Source organism: Empidonax traillii, unplaced genomic scaffold (assembly GCF_003031625.1).
Source record: "Empidonax traillii isolate 1590-97213 ecotype Southwest subspecies unplaced genomic scaffold, ASM303162v1 scaffold132:size1788729, whole genome shotgun sequence".
Classification (NCBI taxonomy): Eukaryota; Metazoa; Chordata; class Aves; order Passeriformes; family Tyrannidae; genus Empidonax; species Empidonax traillii.
In genome coordinates this window covers 465,490-488,781 of record NW_020955325.1, presented here as the reverse complement: position 1 = coordinate 488,781, position 23,292 = coordinate 465,490, and the positions used below count along the sequence as shown (strand labels likewise).

At 39.2% G+C, this 23,292-nt stretch overlaps 1 protein-coding gene across 2 annotated transcripts; it reads right to left on the bottom strand.

Moving 5' to 3' along the window:
- Positions 1-3,303: 3,303 nt before the first annotated feature.
- CIPC (CLOCK interacting pacemaker) lies at positions 3,304-14,364 on the bottom strand. 2 transcript variants are annotated; one of them, XM_027883669.1, is made up of 4 exons: positions 14,313-14,364; positions 11,400-11,574; positions 10,334-10,503; positions 3,304-6,847 (listed from the first exon to the last, which is right to left on the bottom strand). In XM_027883669.1, exons 1-4 carry the CDS (start codon positions 14,349-14,351, stop codon positions 5,966-5,968), a joined length of 1,266 nt encoding a protein of 421 aa, XP_027739470.1. In that variant the 5' UTR covers positions 14,352-14,364; the 3' UTR covers positions 3,304-5,965. The 2 variants fall into 2 exon arrangements, with proteins under 2 accessions (XP_027739470.1, XP_027739471.1); XM_027883670.1 differs by lacking the exon at positions 14,313-14,364 and adding an exon at positions 13,979-14,025.
- Between the last annotated feature and the right edge of the window lie 8,928 nt (positions 14,365-23,292).

Below are 23,292 nucleotides of genomic sequence, written 5' to 3'. Positions count from 1 at the left end.
ACAACTAATACAGCGTCAGCTTTCCACTGAGTAGGTAAACTGATCTAAATTAACATAGCTGGACAACCGAAAGAAAATAATGGAAAAACACATAATTTTTGACTATTCCAGGGCATTGAAAGCAAAACTAATCGAAATTATTTAAGCTTATAAGAAACAGAGATGGTCAAATAAAACTGACTTCTTATACTGATCAACTATAATTAGAAATTGGTTGAAGACAAAGCCAACACATGTAGTAATTATACAACTAATGGGCATTTAACAGCATGCCACATGGCAAACTGAAGGCATAACTATACAAAATTAACTGGCTCTGTGAAATATATTGCAACTACAGTTTCTGAATTGTATACAGAGATCTATTAAGCACTATCTTCTACTTTCATTTTAGAAATGTTATAAAATAGGTTCTTGACTATAACATTATTTAATATTGTTTTCAATCATTGAAATACAAGAGAAACAAAAACCTAAAAATGACAAAGTTTCAAAGGAGAGAAGCAGAGAAAATTAACAATTATGGCTAGACACATACTAAAACCAGTTTGTTTCGTTTTCTGGCTGCAAACTGCATTCAAAGGAATGTGGAAACATACTTAAAAGGACAGGCATTCACCAACTGCAGAAGCAAAGGCCCAGGGATTTTTTAGACTTCCGATCTGATGTCATGGCCAAGACTGCTACAAAAATGAGGTAGTGCAGCAGAAAGGAGGGTTGAAACCATACAATTCATTAACCAATCCCGTTTTGTTAATAGTGTTCCAATTAAAAATGTATTTAAATTATTTTAAAGGATCCAAAGAAGAGTGTCACAGATGCATAAAGGATCCAAAAGATTTGAGAGCATATTTACTTACTTTAAAAAAGAAAGCAGAAGAATGACTTGTTCAGTTTGTAAATGCCTACAGTGAAAACAGCAATGTCACAGCGTGCACTTCAGTTTAGCAGACAAAAGGCAAAGGATCTGACAGCTGGATACTGAAAGATGACAAATTCAGGCTCAGTATAAGAGGCATGTTTTTAACAGTAAGTAATTACATTTTGAACAATTTGGGTGGATTCTTAATCTTAGGAGTTTTCAGATCAGTGCAGGATGCTTCTTCTAAAAACAGCTGTAGTTCAAACAAGAATTTGAGGAAGTTTTAGAAACTGCTCCCTGCAAAAGAGCAGACTGAACACATGGCATTTCCTTCTGCCTTCTGAATCAGATTACACTGGAACTGTTAAATTTGTCTCATGGACATACCTCAAAGGATGTCGATTTAAGAAGGGAAGTGGGCATGAGCATTTTGGACATGTTGGACCATGCAATACAGCTGGGGCTACATGGCTGCACTACACTGCAGCCTCAAAAGCACCACCTAAGTGTAAAACTGTGTTGATAGAGGCCCTACATTTCTGTACCAGAAATTATGAAAATAAAAGCAGGAACAGCATGCTATGTTCAATCTAGCAAATGCCAGAAATTCTGCATGCCAGCAGATTGCTCAGCCCAAGCCTGCAAGGGTACTGCTCCTTTCAGACTGTTTGTGTCATGAGAGAGAAAAACAAGAGGGGTGCAATGCACCTGAAAGAAGCAGTGCACCTTTTTTGCCTTAGTGAAATAAAGGTGAACAGGCCTGACATGCTGCAGACAAGACTTCACTACGTAAACAAAAAGGTAGTTGGAAGAGACAGATGTCTGCAAATTTCCTGCTTGAATTGTATCCATACCTTTTATAAATACAAAACTTGCAAACACTGAGTTTCCAGTCTCAGGAAATTAAATGACTTCAACTGATGGCACTCCTTTTTGGATGTAAAGGAATGGGATTCAAGTTAATGTCTTGTCTAGTGCCAAGTAAGAGCTTTAACTAGAATCTCTCGTACCTTAAGACGAGACCTCATGCCACAAGGCTGCTGGATGTTTTGGGTGTGACTACCAAGTTCTCACCTTGAGAGTCATCTTTGAACAAAGAAAAGATCATATAAACACAGCCTCTTTTGAAGAAATCTGTCTTAGGGAAAAGCTGGTATACAGATTTAGCTGGAGAATGTTCTCCAAGAGAGAGTGTAAGATTTTTCACTCAAGTAATTCTTTCAGTAGCCAAGATTCATACTTCACAATTTAGAACTTCTGCATACCCAGCTGACAGAATTAAGATGCAGCGTAGGAGTTCACCCTGCGCAGACGGTGAGCATAATGTACAGTCATCATAGAGACAACAGTTCAGAGATAGAAAAATCCTTCCAGGTTGTTCATGACAGATCTATGGCAATGGTCACCCACGACAATATATTTTTAGAGTTCTGTACAGCCCACTTCTATGCATGCTCTTCCCAGAGACCCTCTAATTCATACATACTGTTAAAGCTCACGTGACTCTCTTCAGCAAGATACATCATAGTATCACTTTTGGATCCGCGCTTTCCCACATGGGCAGCATGCTCTTATGGAGCTGTATTTAAAGCTGTGGAACCAGGGACTTTGCAGTTTAACAGCATCAATATAGCCCACAAACTTTTCAAGTCCATATTTTATTTCATTCATATTTCACAGTCTGTTTCTGTAAAGTTTTAGCAAAAAGGTTGTGTTCTATAACAGAGTTCTTAGGCTACTGTATTCAGAGCTAGCAATGGACTTTGAAAGTACAGAAAATATTTACATTCCAACCAGGACAGGAGAATTTCAAAAAGACATAGCAAAAGTAATCAAAAATATCAACGTTTATTAAACCGTAATATAAAAACAGCAGTCTGCCTGACCCATCAAACTACCTCACCTGCTCGTTGTCAGCAACAATTGAAGACACAGCAGGCCACTCAACTGACTGTATAGACTGAGATAGCTGTCTTCAGCTAACCTGTTATTATGAAGATCAAAAAAATTTGTAAGTTCATTGCTTACAGGTTTCCAATCACAGGCTAATATCTCTGATCAGATCTACCGTACCACTTCCCTATTCTGGTCTTGATGTAGTCAACTAATTTTCTCAATGCATTTCCAAGCTAACCTATTTTATTATAGTGCAGCCGAGAAAGGAAAAGTCCTTATTGTTTAAAGCTTTAGGAGGGCTTCCACGAACAAAGGCAGCTAGGAGAATCTGAACAGAATGGTACCCGATAACATATTTATCACTAGGGGCCTTCAACATCCTTTTTTTTTTAATAGATGTTGCATCAAAATTTGCAATTATCTAGGGATATGTTTCCTAAGGGGCTCCAGATTTACATATAGAAGCTCCAGAGTGGATTTTTCTAGTTCAGTAAATACTATTTAAGTCTGGACTGATGCCCAGTAGGAGATTTCTAACCAGCTGCTGGACTTTATTCACAGATTTATTGAATATATATTTATACAAATTACACCAGCTGAAGGGCTCATTAGCTGTAAGCACAGCCACCTCAGCCCACCCTCAATGCTGTCACGGGAAAAAATACATGTGGTACTATGAAGATTATGAAAGATTTCTATCAACTGAAGTCTCCCTAAGTCAGATGGCATTACCCCGCAAGGGAAGTTTTTAATTCCTTTTTACTCATTCAGAGCAGTGGAAATAGGATGGAGAAGAGGTCATCGGTAGATTAATTTTTCCTTCTCTCTCAAATAGCTAAGATTGGACTTCACTTTTTCTGACTTGCTTTTATCTGTAGGTAGCCTGAGCCCATCACCTTGTTTTCTAGGACAGTAATTTCCTAAAAATACGTATTCTGAACTTCAAATTCTCCTCTCCATTTAATAGGTAGAATAAGAACTTTAAGAAAAGTAGGAAAAATATCCTATGTTCTTTTTCATACCTCATGCTTCTAGGTCTGTTACATGTATCTGATCAATGGAACCGCCTCCTCCTTTCCTTCTTGTAAGAAGCTCAGAAGAAACAAGCTCATCTTCTTTCATAAATGGCCTAAAGGTACCATCACATCTATCCTGCCAAATGTCATTTGGTGCAGATAACACAACTGATAGACTGTGTCTAGGTTGGACATGTCCTACATCGTTACACTGCACTATGCTGCTTTCTGGGTTTGCTGACTGAGTTTCAGTATTGCTGGGCTGCAAGTTATGAGACATCCTAGTATCACAACTGTAGCAGGTATATTTAAAAAATACATCACAGAACGGTCTATGAACACTTTTAATCAATTCCCACATACTGTACCAGCCTTCAGCAGGTGGACAAGATCCCACAAAAGGCGTGGCTACTAGTTTGCTACAGCTCCACTAGGGCAAACCCTCCCACAGTATTTCTCTCTAGGCCCATGGCTAGTACAAATAAGACTCATGTGCCTCCTCTTTGTAAGACATGTACAGCATTTCTTCCCATCAGTGTAAAAAGGGTGAAATCCCCTATGAGAGAGAAGTCCCTTACAATTTCTCTAATGCACCTATTTGCAGAAGACTACAAAAGCCTTCTCTGCAGTCTTCTGCAATATTGACTCCCAGAGGCATCAGAAAATGAACACATCTAGTCACAAATTACCAAGACATCCACTGTACTTTCAAGTTTCTTTTTTAAGAATCTGAAACAGATCACAGAGGTAATCAAAGCATAAAAATAGCCAGTCATCTAGATGGCACACTGAAATCACTGTCACACAGAAAGGAATATATCATAGATGATACAAATTCTTTAACATTCTTAGACAAAGGCATTCTCAGTTTTCTACACAGACTACTCTGGAAAAAAACCCTTCAGACTGGAGGGAGTGACATAGTAAAGTGTATACATAAACTGAAAAGAAATAAATCTCTGTAAAACATTTTGTAACATGACTACTGTGGATCTCCACTAGCAAGATATCTTAGGCCAACATCAAGGCCAGTATCTTACACATACAGTAGTGTTAGCTATATCTCAAGGTAAGCAGGCTAGGAATGATATAAATCGATATGGAGGAAAAAATGTTTTGGAATTTGTTTAGTTTTTTGAAGTTCAGGCTTAGGTAGATAAAATTTTTAGGGAGTTTATCCAAGCTGACACATCCCCACCCCTAGTATGTGCACCTGATTTCTCTAAATAAAAAAAAGAGATGGAAAAGGATGGGAGGACATCACCATAGACCACTATGCTCCTCTCATTTCACCTTTTTTTTTTTTTCATACTTAGAAACCTGATTTTGCAGAAAAAAATGGAGTTTATAAAGACATACATATCAAGTAGTATGCAATTAGTCTTGTCAAAGTAATCCTGGTAAATCAATACTTTCCTTGTCCTTCTTTTTTTGGTCTATCACCGTAGTTGTTAATATCAATTAATATCAATAATCCATCAGCTACTGAGAAAACACAAAGCCACCATCCTTGTACATTTCTTACCATAAATGCACATGGCTTTGGAACAAACACTTCTAGTGCAAGCCTTGTGATTTTTATTCACTCAACTGTACAGATCAAAATCTAAAGTATACTCAGCAAAACATGCCATTTTACTTGGGTTCTAAGACTGCAATGAATACAGAATGCCTCTTTACCACAAGCAGATTTCCACTAATTCAAATGAATTGAAACCCCAAAGCAAGACTCTCTGCTACCAGAAAAGACAGCAACAACCTAAAGATAACACCCCACCAACACTCTTTCCTCTCCTCACACCAACTCCCTTCCCCTACTTGGAATTGACGATGGCCCAACACTGAGGCCTGTTCTGCTGTTGCACTCTCAGAACTATCTGAAGATGGGAATAGGAGGATGCTTGCAGAATACTGCAAACTACTGTCTTTTCACTGCAAGAATGGGAACATGCCAGCAGAGCACGTCCACGCTTCTCGAGTCCAAGGAATTATACAGGGTTAGCATGGAGTTCAAGTCACACTGCAGTACTAAGTACCCATTTTGTCAAGAACCCACCATACTATTCCAGTCCCACAAACTGATAATGGCAATGTGACTTTGCAAGTCTTGGACTCAAAAAATGCTCAAATAAAAGTTTGAGACAAGAAAAAGGAGGCACAGAAATAAGCTGGCCAACAGCTATGCACCTTTTTACGACATGTTGGGATATGTGGGATCTTCGAGGTTGCTATCAGCTTTGTCAGACCCTGTTAGAGAGGCTTCTAGCTCTGCCCATGACTGTGGAGCATTGTTCTTTATTGCCTCTATGAAAAGTTGTGTTTGGTGCTTCAGCCGGTCCAGCTCGGCCTGAGTCACCTGGTTCTGATGAATGAGCTCCTTGGTCTTTAAAGTGATCTCCAGCAATCCTGACCTGCGTAGCACAACAAGTGTATTCTGAAAGCGTCTGCACTTGCTTTGTTGTTGCAAGAGCAGCTCGGGGGTAGTGCAAAGCTCTTCTGGTATCAGTGGGGGGCTCCACACTGCAGACTGTGTTGTAGTCTGTGAGGCACCCTCGCTCTCATGAAGAGTGCACTTTGCTGCCTGCAGAGGTCCAAAAGGCAAAAGGGGAGTCAAACCTGGCACTTTTGGAGTGTCACTGGAAACATTATGAAAACCAGAAAGAGCTGACAGTCTTCCACTTGTCACCAGAGCTGAAGAACTTTGCTGGTTAGAATCCTGAGGGGTCTTAAAGCTAACTGGTAGAGGGGCAAAAGGACTAGTAGGCAAGCCTGTGCTCATCAATACAGGAGAAGTCTCCAACTTGGGTGCTTCTGTGCAGAGTCGTTTATGGCAAGTGGTTTCCTGACATTCTTCTAGATCGAAGGAATGATCTCTTTTGCAGGGCTGTGGTGCTATTTTGGGATAAGAATTCAGGATGGGCAAGTAATTAGTGGAGTCATTTCTCTTTTTCCCAACAGGGTGAGGATTAACGGGAGGTGGGATTGATGGACGAAGAAACACTAGCTGCGGCTGAGCTGGAATCACTTCAAAGGATGGTTGCACAGTCCAAGACTGGAGCTGTGGTGAACTGCCCTGAGAAGTGAAACAGGGAAAAAACAGAAATCTTACAAATTCTGTGGAACAGAATCAAAAAAGTCTTAAATGAAACAGGTGGACTGTGACATTTCTCCAAATTTTATATATACTATCCAAATAATGTGTTCTGAATACTTTTCCATCAAACTCATCCTTCTCCTTCTGTGAACAGGCATAATGCTGGAATCAAACTTGTAATCCATAATCCTTTCACAATGCAACAGCAGATAAATTTAAAAACAATTCAATCTGAATTTATACATTTTTTCCTAAAGAAGGATTACAGCGCACATTTAAATTGTACAGTGTTCATGTAAAAGTTTATTGCAAACTTAGAATCAAACAACAGGTGCACAGAAAAGTTGAAAAATAATTAACCTAGGTGGTTATGAAATATATTAAGAGTGAAGGAAAGAGTGCAGAGACATTTTAGGAACAATTCAGACTTCCTCTGTTGAAAGGTAGCAACTCAAATCTTGTTGATTCTACTCTTATAGTGAGTTTTTGAAATCGTTACTTAAAATAGACAACAGATGTTCAGTAAGTCTTGCAATTTAAGCACAATACACAGTTTCAATAAATTTAAAAACGTGAAGTAAAATAAAAAAAAAAAAAAAGCTGAATATAACCAATGCAAGCAAAAAAGCCTGCTGTAAGCCCAGAAGAGTTTAGCTTCATACCTCTGGTGAAACAGTGCACTCCAATAAACCTTAAAAGCATTATATTTCAAGAAAAATGCCCAAGTTTTTACTCCCTCCCACAAGCCATATTCTGGAATAGAGGGGCAGACATCTATTTTTACAAGATATTACCTCTTTTTCCCCCAACACATTACTACAGATCTTCATGAGATCTTCTGGCCAAAACCATGCCTGCTTTTCTCCAAAGATATCAAATGGTCTTCTTAATATATTTAGGTCATCACCACTACAATTATACTAATATCATATATTGTCAGCTGCTTTTTCAGTTCTTTACAACCTGGAACACAACTGGCATGCTTGCTGAAGGAACAGTTTTTAGCTACCACAAATACAAATTTTATTATTTTTAGTACTATCTGAAACCCATATCCTTTCCACCAGTCTCATAAGTTTTAAAAGCTAACATGCTTTGACAAAGTCCATTTCCCCAGTAAAGGACTTGAACTCACCAAAAGCAGGTATTACCCACTGATTAGGATACTGAGACTTGCAGATAACATTCAATTACCTACTCTGACACAACGTTTCTTCAGTTCTGTGGGCAAGATCCTTATGGAACAGGGCTACAGAAGCACTAGCTGTAAAATTAAATACTACTACCATAACAGAGAAAACAGGACATACAAAAGAGAAGCATGTGGAGATGTTAGGAGTGAGGAAGCATATAAATACTGTGGCTACACATACACAGGAAAGAACACGTAGCCTTAATGAGCAATGGTTTGGAGTCAGAAGTCGCCATGTCCTGCACAACTGTACAGCACCCAGCACAGCAGAGCCCCAGGATCATTGAGGCCAAAAGAGCTGTGGTAACTCTTTATCTTGTTCTTGGGTTTCTTCCTATCTCTTATCTACTTTCTTCTCCTTTTCCTTCTCATATTCCACTCCGCTGTTGTTCTCCTACTCCAAATCTCATTTTCAGTAGAGGAAGACACCTTTATTTTACTAATTTTACAAATTGTTGTGGGTTTTGTTGGGGTTTTTTAATGAAAGCTATGAAAGACAACATCCTGTCTAAAAGGTCTTCCTATTCATTAAGGACTTTTACAAGACTGACAGAAACCTTGACAGCAGTAGCACTGTGTTTTCCAGAACTGATCCCCTCTTGATTTTTTTTGGTTTTTTCTTTTTTAGTAACATTGTTGTTAGCTGTTTACATTCTGAAATTGGGCCAGCAGGTAACAGCAGGTAACCATCACTGTGCAGGATCACAGTGGTTCCAAGAGAGAAGGATGATGCTGATTGAAATTGAAACTGGAACAAATAAACAGCAGTAACTGGATACTTTTTTTTTTTTTTTTTTTGGTCCAGCGAGCCCAACTGAGGGCAGTGCTGAAAAGATCATTTTAAAAGATGGCCAACATGACTATTTGAGATTACCAGGCATAATGAGAAAAGGGCAAAAGATACTTCATTATTATTCTGACCTAGACTTGTTGTTTTTGTTTATTGTAGTAAACATTTTTCAATTTAACATTATTGTCCTTAACCATACATAATTAGACTTACATGTTATGACACACTGCTCAAGAGAACCAAGTGATAACTTTATCTACCTCCAACACTTCCTTGCCAAATTCTGTCTTTGCTACACTACCAAGTTTTTTTAATATATATGTGGTTGCGGCTTTATATAAATATATATATATTTACATATATATAAAGCTACTTATTATTAGCTGCTTCTGCCAACTGTTCGCAACACAACATGGAGCTTAACATTAAACTACCACTGCAATCAGTGTTTAATTTTTGAGCTCTGGGCCAAAGCCTATCAACCTTTAGCGAAGTTTGACCCTGCTATAACTAACTTAAGAATTTGTTAACATAGTATTTTGTCAAGATAAGGCACAATGCTTAGAGAACAGAATCATCTCCCCTACAAATGCAAAGTCTGCTAAATACTAACAGAAACCCAAATCTGTATGTATTGTGTATCACAATGATACACAGTGTTTAAAAGTTCTCGCTTGTTGTCCTAACAGATTCATTAGATTTACAGATTCATTAGAAAAAGAATCAGGATCTATATTCCTCTTTGCCCTTCTCACTGTATTCTCAGAAGTATTCTAATAAAAAAACACTGAAGAACTTTTGCTCTATTCCAAAAATGAGTGTGACAGAGCAAGAGATCTAATAATAGGACAATACTTGGAGCTCTTGTATTTTCTGTTAAAACATAAAAGTTATGGGTCTCACAGATGCGCTGGAAGAACTACACATTACAAAATACTTAAGAGTATAAATAGGGAATGTAATTGTTGCAACGTGAGCCATCACAGGCAGTTAAGGGAAACAACTACTAAACTAGAAGTATCACAGCTAACTTCAGATAAGGATTCAATACTTGCGTTTATAACATTCTAGATTAGTGTTTCCCATTGCATATGAAGCCCTTATAGGACCTAAGAACAAGCAAACAAACTTACCATTCTACTTCATCATCTTTATTGAATGAAAAAGACAACACCAGTTTTCAAAAGGAAATCACCCATTTCTTTGGTGCTATTTACATAGCATTGTTAAAGATGTATTTTGGGGGGATTCCTTTAGGACAAAGAGGTTTAGTAGATGTAGCAGAGCTGCTTCATCTCACTTTTTTTTTTCCCCATCTTAGTGATTCTAGCCTGCCCCTCAAAAGAACAGACTGTCACATAAGAACTTAAGTTACCAGTTACTTTCCAGACTGCAACAAAGCAAAATCTTTTTGAAAGGAAAAGTATTTTTTTAAAAAAAATAAGAACATGGAATATTTTTCAATATATTATTTCTTACCTACCTGCTTAACTAACACATTCTTCATTACAACCATCGGAGAAAGTGCAGGAAAGGAGCTGCTTGTGGTCCTCGGGCATTGCCAAGGTCCATCCTCTGCATTCCAACACAACGTATTCAGCACATCCTCAGAGTCCGTCTGCTCCATAGCACTTGGGCACTCTGAACTTCCATCTGCCAGATGTAGAATTCAGCTGTTAGTTGTTTCCCATGCAACATGCTTAGTACTTCCTTTCAGTTCTGCATCCTTTCAACCAAGTAATAAAGAACAAGAAAGTTTAGATCTGTAATATCAACAAAATTAGAGCTGCTGGGACAGCTGTCAAATAGTCCTTAATAAAACGCTTTATATTTCAGGTCAGTTCTCATAGACAATTTCTCCCCCAAAAAATCTATGACTTTTTTGTTCTTTCGTATTTAGTCTCCAAGCGACTGCACACTATCATGAAGGTTGCTCTAAAAAACTGGTCCAGGAAAGAACTACAGGCTCCAGGACTGCCACATCTGTAGTTTGTGCTGCAGGCATTTTGTGTCTTGAAATTTTCTATCTAAAAACTCAGTACAGCAGATATCTCTCACAAAAGTGCTTTTTTTCTCTCCTTTAAAGGTCATCTTTGCACAGTTTTGTTGACTATTAAAATGGCACACTGCGTCTACATTTTAGTGATATTATAACAATTACTCTCTGGTTTATCTGGTCAGACCATAAGAGACATGAGACAGTATAATCCAACAGTTCCTTCATCACTGCAAAGAACAAAAAGTAATTTCCCATCTCCACTTCTAGACTCCCTAGGCTGAGATTCTTCCATAAATTTTTTTATTAGTCACATTTTAAATTCCCATGCCATTCAAATTCACAGGATGAACTTTATAACTAGATAAAGTTCCACTCCAAAAGACTTTGGTGGTAGGATGATTGCAGATGAAACCTCTCTTGCATAGAAAGGCCCTCTATGGTAATGAGACACAAACTGTAGGGGATTAGTCACATTTGTCAAACATCACCAATAAAAGCAAAGCCTGAACAAGATAAAACACAAAAAAGTTAACACAGTTGTTTTCTAAACCTGAATATCCAGAGTCTTTGTCAGATTCAGCTGCCGCCATGCTGAGGCGATGATTGAAGCTCTTCATTTCCATCACTTTGCCCAGTAGTTCTTCAAGGGTCTCAGGAGATGATTGTTTTGTCTGAGTGCTTCCATAGTGCCAAGGGCAGTTTTTAATGCCTTTTCCATCAAGGAACTACAAAAACAATAAAGAACAAAGAAAGACTTTCTCTGAATCTAAAAAAAGCTCCATTAAGTATAAGACAACAACAGTGGCCATGTTTGTCATAAGGAAATCTGGTCATGAAAGGTTTGCTGTATCTGTAAAGCCATCTGTAGAATTCCATTAAACTCCCAGCCTCACATTTGCCATGTTTATCACATATTTAGAGTAGAAAATAAAATTGCCAATAAAACAAGTTTATTCCCTGCAAAACTCCCAAAACTTCACGTTTAACAGCACATTACAGAGCAGAAAAGAGAGGCAATAATTCTTTGCGTCAACTGAAACTTTGTAGACTCTTCTGAACTCAAATTTTACACCTGCCTTCAGATGATTTTTCAAGTTTCAGGAAAGTTTCCATGAGCCAATCTTTCAGTCCCCTGCACCAACTACAAAAGAACAATATCATAGTAGGCATGGCTTTGAATCCTTTAGGATAGGCTAAAGATGCCAAAATGACAAAGGCACAGGAAGGAAGAACCTAACTGAAAAAGAATATGGTACATGTATTTTAATTTTTAAAAAAATATTTACTGAATGCCACCAAAGACATTTTAGAAGTACTAAAGACACGGATGCAGCTGAAGGGGCAGAATGCACCCATCTTATTCAGCTCCTTTCTTCAGGGGCTAAGCAAGCATAGTACAGAGCACAGGGCAGCCAGCCTTACTCAATTACCTGAAGCAGGACCATTTCATACTGAAAATTTCTGAATAAAGTCCAGAGTAGATTCACCTGGAGAGCACAATGCATCAGTAATTTGTAACTCCATTATGAATTCTGTTGGACAAGGTAAAAATTCCTTACTGCACACACAAAACTTGGGTAATAGGAACTTCACTTCTATATCTGCTAAAAAGGTTATGCCTAAATCTATGAAGTTCAGCAACATGGGTGACCAAGACACAACAGCAGATACAAAGTGTATGGTTGTTATCTGTAACTAAAACAATGTCCCTCTGACTCAGTTAGGACAGTTGGACATCTCCTTTTATTCTGCCAGTGAGTTAAACAGAGACTTCAAGAAATACCTCAAAATACTGAAAGAATGAAACACAGATTGAAAACTGATGTATTAGACATGTCTCTTCACCCCCAAAAAGCAAAACAAACTAAACACTAAAAGCTATTCATAAACAAGATATATTTCAAGAATTAAAATTACTCAGGCCATATTTATCTCACAAAAACTTTGATGTCCCAAGGACTGAATCTCAAAACAAGACAGATACGCTGAGTGAAGCCCATACAACAAATACAGCTGAATCTGCAAAGCTGTGGTTTTGTTAAGTCTGATTCACTCACAAGAGTAAAGTAAGTCATCAGAGAAAAGAAACTTAAATAAGTGATGAGTGAATATGCTGGGGGGGGTAAAGAAATCCATACCGCTAAAAGTGTGACACATAACATATTCCTTACAGTGCACTCCTAGGGGAGACATGGCCTTAGAATTGCCCTCTTCTTCCCGCACCCAGAATGAAAACACTGAAAGGCTGAAACTAAAAGCTATGAAAATCAGAATATGGTAGTAACATTATGGCCTCCCATGCTACATACTTGTCACAGCCTTCAACAGTTTCCTGAGAGTAGGCAGCTTCTACTTAAACAAAGTTTCAGCTTCTCTGAAAGAAGGTAAATGTGAGTTTGGCTAACGGGAAACTGACATAATGAAGTGCAGAAATTACTTCTAATGTTATCTGTCGAAATTACTTTCCTATAAAGTAACCATCTGAAGTTATGTCTCACTTTAAAACTTTAAACTATAGAAACAGGAACTCAGGAGCCTGCATCATAGTCAAGCTAGCAGTCCATCAGTAGCAGTATCCAGTGCAAGCTGCTTCAAATGACATTGCAGCAGACATTCTGGAACAATTTACCCTGAACTGCAAGTTTCTTCTTAAGGTCCTGCCAACTGGTTGTTAGAACTGTGCTCCAAAACCTCGAGCCTTGGCAGCTACAGTAATGAATTCTGAAATGGTAAGATGACTGTCTATATAACTACAAGAATGATGGAATAATGGCCAGCAGAAGAGACTTTCCTCAAGTAGCTACTTGCATAGTTTTTACTTTCAGTTTTCAGCCACACCTGCCTGCCTACCTACTAACAGGTGTGGAGCAAACACGATTACGTAAGAGCAACCTAGTTGCCATCCCCGGAATGGAAGACGCGCTTTAAGTCCCCGATCCACGCTCTCACTACTTAGTCCTTTCTAGGACACCCCAAAGCAAAACTAGAAACAGAAGGATAGAAATAAGTAAAGTAAGAACCCCTCATCTGCCAGCCCTGCATGAAGGGAAGCTTTGGGAACGGCTGGCACATCTTTTCCTCTTACGGAACAAACCAAAACAACAAAACCACAACCCCAAATAAACAAACCAGAAGCGCCGCTCTCCTGAGACGCGGGCGTGCGATCCTCGTGCCCGTGCCCGTGCCCGTGCCCGGGCCCGAGCCCGAGCCGTCCCCCGCCCCCCGTCCCTGCGGGCGGGAGCTCCGCCGCGCACCGCCTGAAGTACCGGGCGCCGTCCACCCGACCGCCCCTCCGCCCACACGCCAGGCCCGGGCCGCGGGGAGCCCCGGAGCCCCATGGCGTGAGGAGAGCCCGCGCAGGCGGGACGAGCCACCAGGCTGCCAGAGACGGACGGCCGCTCGCAACACGGCGAGGCGCATCAGCACATCCCAGCACGGCCCCCGGCCCGCGGCCGCCCCTCACCTGGGCGCGGGGCCGCCACAGCTCCGCCGTGCCGCGCATGCGCCGCAGCCGCCCCGGGCACGCCCCGCCCGGACGAGCAGCCGCGGAAGAGGCGCGCATGCGCACGGAAGGGCTGTGTGCACGGGCTCGGTGGCGGCCGTTGGCTCCGGTGGAGCTCTGAGGGGGCGGCAGCGCCGTCAGAGCCGGGAGTTTGGGATGGCGCGGAACCTTCCGAATGCTGCGCAAATGAGTACGCTGACAGTCACTTCAAATATGAGGAAAGCAGCATTAAAGAGGTCCAAAAGCTTTACAGTCGTCTCAAAGAGGGGAAACATGGCAAAAAGAGTTATCATAGAATCAATTAGGTTCTGAGATCGTTGAGAGCAGCCTATGACCAAACACCCCCCTGTCAACTAGACCATGGCAGTAAGTGCCCGGTGCAGTCGTCTTTCCTTCAACATCTCCCGCGATGGTGACTCCTCAACCTCCCTGGGCAGCCCATTGCAATATCTAGTCACCCTTTCTGTGAAAAAATTCCTTCCAATGTCCAACCTAAACCTCCCCTGGCATGGCGTAAGACTATGTCCTCTCATCCTGTCACTGGTTGCCTGTGAGAAGAGTCTGATGCCCACCCGGCTACAACTCCTTCCAGGTAGTTGGGGAGAGTGATAAGATCTCCCCTGAGCCTCCCTCAGGTTAAAGAACCCCCTCTCCTTCAGCTGCTTCTCATAGGACTTGTGCTCCAGACCCTTCACCAGATTCGTTGCCTGTCTCTGGACACGCTCCAGCATCTCGATGTCTTTCTGGAACTGAGACGCCCAGAATTAGGCACGGAGCTCGAGGTGTGGCCTCACCAGTGCTGTGTACAGGGCAAGAATCGCTTTTTCCTGTCATGAGTGAAGGATTTACGTGGTTGGTAAACGTGAGGTCGTGAAATATGTGGATTTCATTTCCATGCATATAAAACAAGGGCAAATAAATAGGAGGAAGTAAATCCTCTGGTTCAATGAATATAACTAAAGTAGCTATTCTTATTCTGAGAATTCCATAAATGCTACTAGCACCCAGAAATCTGTCAGAATACTTTGCATTCGGACATGAAAGCCATTTATTAGAGAAAACTGAAAAGGCTGTGTGGAAGGACTAAGCAAAACCACAATGAATTCCCCAAACAGAAATGGATGAAAGAAAACTTTTATTGTTATGATCTTGTTAAAGAGCCTGAAACATGCTGATTAAAAATATCAACAAGACCTAATAAATTCCTGAGAGAAAAACAGAAGAACCTTTAATCTCCACGTTGTCTCATAAACAACCTGTCAAATGCAAAACCAAAAATGTTTGTGACCACATGAAGTGACACTGCCATTTTGAAAATATGACACCGATGGATTCCAGTTCTACTAATCTGAAATGCTGTGAGAGAATGCTAGTGACACATATTCCTAGGATGTACTTTTGAGTATTTAAATGCCAGAGTTGAGTCTGGCCTATTCTAAACTGTGGCATGATATCTGGACTCTGGATTTGGATCCCTTACTGTTCAGGAGGTTTGGGGTCTGAAGAATAGCATGTTAAGAATTCTGTTGTATCATCATTGTATCGTCATTACTCAGACATGGTCCTGTTTGCCTTGGAATGTTTGATACCAGGCTTTCATTCAAGAGGCAGCAGGTAGGAGAACCAAAATACTGTCTGTTTAATGGAGGAGTTTTCTTGGATAGTCAAGGTAAATCTATCTTCTGAATAAATTAAATCTTATCACCTGAATTCTCCTTGAATTCAGTTGAATTAAACCTTAGGTTTATATTGAGCATTATCATCTGTATTCTTCCTGCTCCAAAATATGCCTTTTTTTTGTGGTTTTAATAATATTTCTGTCATTGCCTCTTCTCTTCCTTTCATTTGATTCTTCACTGATCCAAGATCTTATTCACTGTGTGAGTTCAGTGACTACTGTCAGTGGCAACAGGATGTTTTCCTTTTACCTTATGTTGTACAGTGGTTGATTTGTTTATCCTAAAGGTGAGTGTTTTGACAGATAAGTATTAACTTTTTGTTCACTTCCCTGTTTATTCTGGCCATCCAACAGGAAAAGTGTGAAAAGAATATGAGTGAAGTATGACTGTATGTTTATTCAGTTCAGGTGTTTCAACACTTTTATTGAAAAAAGTTGTTGAATCTCTTCTTTCAGGAGAAGATGCAGAAATAATCTTTTATGGCTTAAGAGGGACAAAGGCAAGTATTTATCCAATGAGGTGGTTAAATAATAGGTCTTGTGTGCTTGCTGAACAATTATAAAGGTGTTGATGCATGGACTTCATAAATGCTTATGGGACAAAGAATCTTTTGTCCTAACACAGGAGTAGAAAGAAATGTTTGGCAAACTTTGAAAGTAAAGCATAGCCAGGTCAGAAGAATGTGGTTTCATATTACGCTGTCAGAACTAGAAATGCTGGGTCTGAAAACACTATGTACTCAATACTTTTTCTTCATATACTTACTGATTTGTTTTGGTATTACAGGCAAAATACAATTTAAGAGATACTAAATTGTGTTAAGTTAGTCTACAAATAAATAGCTTTGTTCATCTCACTTCATTGAACCAAAGTCTAATTCTTATGATACTTTAATACAAGTATGCTGTATTTTGCTCCTTCTGTCATTCACTTCTGTAATTTTAATACATACATAGAAAAATATTGTTCAAATGATGCCTCAAAGTTTTCATTGGTCTTAACAAAATAATGAATTTATGCAGATAAAGTGTTTGCTTCACCTTTCAGTGGAGGGCCCTCAAAGGTGTTTCCTTTTATAATTGTGTTAGCTGTGTTGTTAGACATGAAAACAATATTAAAGCTTCAGACCTGTTTGAAAAGACATTCTACATGTGGGTTTTGTTAATAATTAATATCTTATTTAATAAATATCAAAGCAGGAAATGTTGTGTGGTCATGTGCTTTGACCTGAAATCTATCACAGGTCATAGAATTTCACCCAGCAGTTGACGTAACAAGATTTTTCTCTAATGAAGTAATAGCTTTTTTTTTCTTCTACATTTGAAGTTTTTTTTCTTCTACATTTGAACTTTATCTAGGTATGTATCCTTTTAAAAGTACACATCTTTCATATTCTTGTATCCGTCTGCACCTTCATCTTTACCATAAATATACCCAATTGTAGAGAAGGCTGAATGATGTTAATTTAAAAATAACAATGATTAGCAGAGGTGGCATATCAATAATAATGCACTTTTGATGCTCTCTACACTCTTCTGTACTGTTTTATGTTCGAGTAGAAAAAAGACAGTTGTAATACCTCCTTTGCGAACTCCTAGACTTTTGGGTCAACTGAGGATTTAGGGAAGCTGTGCAAACGAGCAGCCCCAGTGACTGTTTTTAACCCTTGCAGCATCAGAGCATTGCAGCAGTCCAGAGTACTCTGGAGGGCAGCAAGTCCTGTTGTATTCCCTCACTTCCCCAGCACAGTCACCTTCTCTGTCTTTAGTATAGTCTCCAGTGTGTGGGAAGCTACAGGGTATAGAAGGATAACTTTACTTAATCAGTGCAATACTGTCTGGGAAATCTCATGAGAGTATTATTTTCTGATGGAGAAATCAATAGGATTTATACTGTTGTCATGCAAGAGCTACTGTTTGCTCTGAAGTAGGCTAGATGTCATGTTTTCCTGGAGTTCAAAAATTATTTGTGTTTGTATGGTGGTGGTGGCTTTGGGAGGTTTTTTTGTGTCATGAGTGTTGAATCTGTTAAGACTATCTCTACTGACTCTTTGCTATGGATTGTAACTTGTTCAGCATCTTCATTTTTCTAGCTTCATCTTAATTTTATGAACCTGAGAATTGTGATAAGCGTCTTCTCATTCTACGTGGCCTCTGTATACTTGCGTTATTTCTAATAACCACTGGGTGTCGTGTGTCTCTTTGCATTACAGGACATAGAGAGGGACAAACTTGGTCCAATCAAGGACTGCCTGTGGACTTTTCTTTCAGGATGAAAAGGCCTTTATCTAATTTACATAAAATTACAATAACTTTAAAACAATGTTATTTGTTTAGGCACATGGTGTGATTCTTGGGGTTGTCTTGTACAGTGCCAGGAGCTGGACTTTGATGATTCTTGTGGGTCCCTTCCAACTCAGAATATTCTGTGATTCTGTTATTTATGTACCAAGGGCAGCAAATATGAGATAGGAGTCTACAAACAACAGTCTAATTCTCTACATGATTTATTCCTAATACCATTTAACCAGTCTGAATGACACATTTGGTGGAAAAGCCCTAAGATGTCAGTAGGTAATTAAAGATATCCTGAAGCATAAATGCATAATGTAGCAGAATTAAAAATGCATTGGTGGTCTCAAATCTGTATTTTCCTAGATTTTAGGAACGATGTTTGACATGGCTGTATTTGAGAATATTATTTTGATAAGGATTTTGGCCTGTTATTTTCATAATTTTTACAAGCAAATGAAAAGGCAAGAATTTGTAACTTAATATGCAAGGATAATAAATGTACTTCATGCAGAAGAGAACTTGAATCTTGAACCTTCAGTACAGACCTGTGCTATGGAGGATTAAAGACCAACCATATTAGTTGCACGTAGAAGGATTACATTTCCTACAGACTAGTCATTAGAGAGATCATATGATGTGGTAACATTGATACAGGCATGTGCTGTGCCTCATAGTATGGATACATGAGCCAAGGATGTAGACTGGACGTAGGCTTTCCGAGAATCTTAGATGCCACTGTGACTCAGTTGCTTTCCCTGTAGGCTTGTTGCGTTAGATAGCTGAATTAATCTGGTGTGGGGGGATTCTCTTAGTAGAGGCTTAGCTGAACAATGTTTGTGAAATGTTCAGAATTACTAGAACATTTAAAAGACAAATACAGAACTGGCTCTTGATTTGCAGGGCAAAGTACGTTCCCCTATTGTAAGATATAGTAGCAGGATTTATTTTACCTATAACTTAGAAATCTGCACTATCACAGCGAAAAATGGAACAGTTTGTGTCCAATGCTATGAGAATTGAGAGGGCTTATAGGAGCAAATCAGGAAAAGCTGCCAAGTGGTGATTTTTACAGTGGACTGGGTATAGTATAGCCAAATCTGAACAGGTTTTTATGGCACTAGAAAAAGGCAGTGATACTTAACAAATCTTCAGAGCAACTTCTGAAACTTGTTGAGTACAGCAGCTCTTCTGAAGAAGTCTTGTTGTATAAGAGGATGTCATTATTAGAACGTGCTTTCGTTATGGAGTAATTTATGGGCCTTGCTGAGGTCCATAATTACCGTTTGCAACCTCTGGTCATGGAGAAACTAAAAACCAGTTTTTATTTCAAGTGATATAGCAGAATGGACAGAAGATACCAATCGGATTCCTAATCTCCATGCAAGTCTGCTTTCTGTTGTGCTGAATTCATGAGGAGCTACTGGGGGCTCACCACTCTTGAAAATGGGGGCTCTTGTTTACATGTCTTTGGGAAAATAATGGAGTTTCTATGAAATGTTCTGACAGTAATTGTCTTCCAGATTGTATTGATTTAACAAAAGAGAAACCTTTAAGGAAAATCTGTCAATACTGCTGAAAAGCTCACTGAAAAAATTTGTAGTTTATTAATAAATACAATGTTAATCAGTGCAATACAAAACTAAAAATAAATGAAGTAGAAATAAAATAGAAATAAAATATGGTGATAATCCATGTTGCTTTTTTTTTTTTTTTTTTTTTTTTTTTTTTAAATTGAAGTATAGTAATTGGTTTTGGTCAAAACTTTTGAAATCTTGGAATATCATCCTCTAAATTTCCAACCTTCTGGAACAGTTTTAATGTTTTTATCAAATTTCTCAAGTGTGACTATTATGGTGGTCAGATAAAATGGAGGATTGCATAGGGGGAATAGGAATGCCTGAAAACTTGTATTTCTGATCCCAAGATATTTTTTGTAATTGGATTTGTGATACCGTGCTGTAATATTGTTTTCCTTTGTAGCATTGCTGCATGGAAATAAATAGCATTGATATTAAATGCTTGTACGTTCCTGAAGACCCAAGAAAGAAACCTGTAATGGAATATCAGAAATGACAGGCATACCCAGGCTGTCACACTCTTGTCCAGCTCTGCTATGCCAACACATAAACTGCTTTAGTAGGGCAAAAGCAAAGTGTGCTAAGGATGGTAGAATATTTAGCAGATGTTATGGCATTTGTGGCTCCCGGAGTAGCCCTGTGTAGATGTAAGACTGAATTAGATTCTTTCAGTTTTGCCAGGGGCAGGAAAAATCATATCTAGTCAGGGAAGACAGTTTTTAATTTTTTTTTTTAAGGACATTCTCCACATGATGGCAGTAAAAAACCTCTGGAATTCAGAAGAGGCTTATGTTTCACCTTCAAAAGCCAAAGGGAAAAAACAAGTCAAGATGAAGAACTGAGTATGTGACTGAGCTTTTAGATTTCCCATTTTTCTCCTGGTAGTCCTTAAATTCCCCAGGTAGTTTTCCAGACAGCAAGGCTACATACAGCCTGGCACAAGGAGAATAGGTCACCTGTCACATTATACTAGAGCACAGTGTCACTCACAGGCATGCCTTCAAAAGATATTTTTGGTTTCTTATGCTGTGTATTAATGTGCAGAGAGAGGATAAGGAAAAAAAGAGGTTGTTTTTAATTCCTATCTGAAGACTTGTCCCTGCCCAAAGAACTTGGAGACTGTAGCTCATCATTTCAAGCCACATAACAGAGAGCCCTTGGACAAGAACCCAGTTTGCCCCAACTGGGCATTTAACCAACTTGGTTTGATCGCTGTAACAATGCCAGACAGAGATTAGTTGTGGAATGAGTTTGCAGTTGAGACTTAGCCTGTCGAGAGCGCTTATATATCTTGGTGTATGGAAGCACTTAGAGAGCAGTGTATTATTTAAAGAACCCAGAAGCAGCTGTGTGGCTAAAATTAAAATGCGTTTTTCTTGTATTGTTTTTGCTTGGTTTCCTGTTGCACACTCTGGACCTGTCTTATGAGAGCAAATGGGCAAAGGAAAGGGATGAGTCAAAGGGATGAAAATCGATCCTAGAAATTCCTGCTTTTCTTTTTACATCTTGGATGCAACAGATATTTGACATGAAAAGGCCTGTGGCTAAAACAGTCTTTGAAAGTCTGCTCTTTATATTCATATGCCTTTCATTCCATTCTTCAGTCATTTAGCTCATAGATTTCCTTTTTGTGTGTGAGCAGGGATTGCTCCTCTGTACCTTTCTCCCCAGCTTTCCTCCCCAGAACACAGGCAGTCTAATTCTACAGTGCCTAGCACCAAAAGTGCTATAGCTGATCAAGATGTTTGTAAAAATATCTAAGTGGCAGAAAAATACTGATAGGTAAATGAAAGCGTAAGGTACAACATAAATATGTATCAGAACAAGATCTCTGATAAAGCAAAGTTAAAAAAATAAACAAGGTTAGTTTATAATCAGTAGAGCAATTGCTCCTTTAGCAGAAAGATCATTTTCTTTGAAAGACTATATTACTTAGAAGTCTTAGCATAAAAGACATTTAGCAATAAATTTATACTCAGCTGCTTCTGACACTGGGAATTATTACCCCAGAATAGCACACAGGGAATTGGGAAATAGATTTAAGAACTTGGTCAAGGTCATATAGGAAGTCTGTGGCAGAGTCAACAAAACATGAGAATGGTAAGGGCAGTTCCTGTTCATGACTTCCCTCTCTGATCATGTGCCTTGCAGAGGTTGTAGAGCCTTGCTGTCAGACCAAGAACTCGCTTAGTCTGATGCCCTAAAAGCTGCTTTGCAACTAAGCACAAAACTCTAAGTTATGACCAGCTTGGTCTATGATTCCATATGATCTTCCAGCAAAGGAAAAAGTCATGTTTAGCTGTCAGGGAATGTAAAGGAAGTATTCAAAGAAGCACCACCACACTTGAAACAGAGGAGAGTTGCACACTATAGCATGAACCCCGAAGTCAGCAGCACTGAATGAGTCACATTATCAGTTTGAACTGTCAGGGTCTACTCTAGAAAAAATGAAGCCTAAAAACCAGGGGGTGGTTAACAGAGTCTAAATAAAACAACAAAACTGAAACTGTTGTCTGAATCAGCCTTCTGCATCAGCAATCATTTTGGCCAGTATTTTGAGTATTGGGATTAAAGATTCGGGAACAGTAGCCCTATTAAATGTTGCTAGAGACTGTGGCCTTCAGAGGTACCAGCTTCTTTTTCTTTATTAATTTTTTTTCTTATCATACAGATAATGCAGGACTGGCATTCTTGTAGATTTTCTGCAAGGAGAAAAGATGGTGATTACATTTTCTGGCTTTTTTTTCCTCTCCAGAAATAGCTCAGTTGTGAATGACCCTGTCTGATGAGTAAGAGAAGTTCAGTACGCAGCTTTGGTGCTACCAAAGGGCCCATTGGTAATTTCAATGCATGTTTCCCAAGTCTTCGGAAAGGTCATTGAGGGTGTCCATTACATGCACTCTAGAGCCTGCTGCAGTTTTCTCATACAATTTAATCTGCTGCCTGTATGGCCTCCAGTGTACCAGCAACTGACAATCTACAGTCTTTGGAATTGATTTCCTGGAATCGTGGAAGGCCTGCTTGGCCTCCAGATGACAGATGTGTGCTGGAGCTCTTAGTGCTGCTGCTCTACAGAGATGAGAGAAAATTTGCCTCATTTCAGCATTTTCTGTAAGCTTTTAAATCTTCTTGTAGTGATTTTAAGGATAAAGTTATCACTAAGATACAAGCATCTTTCCGAGTGGGCACCATTAATAATAATCCTTTGCTTTTTGTAGCATTTATCATCTAGGAACCTTTATGGGTTTATAAATATTCTCTAAGACAAACACCTTACAAATTTGATAGCTCTTGTCATAGTCATTTTGTGGCTGGGGAACCAAAAATTAAAGAACAGATAAATGAGTTGCCCAAGTTCACACACCAGGGCATCGTTACCACCAGAAAAACA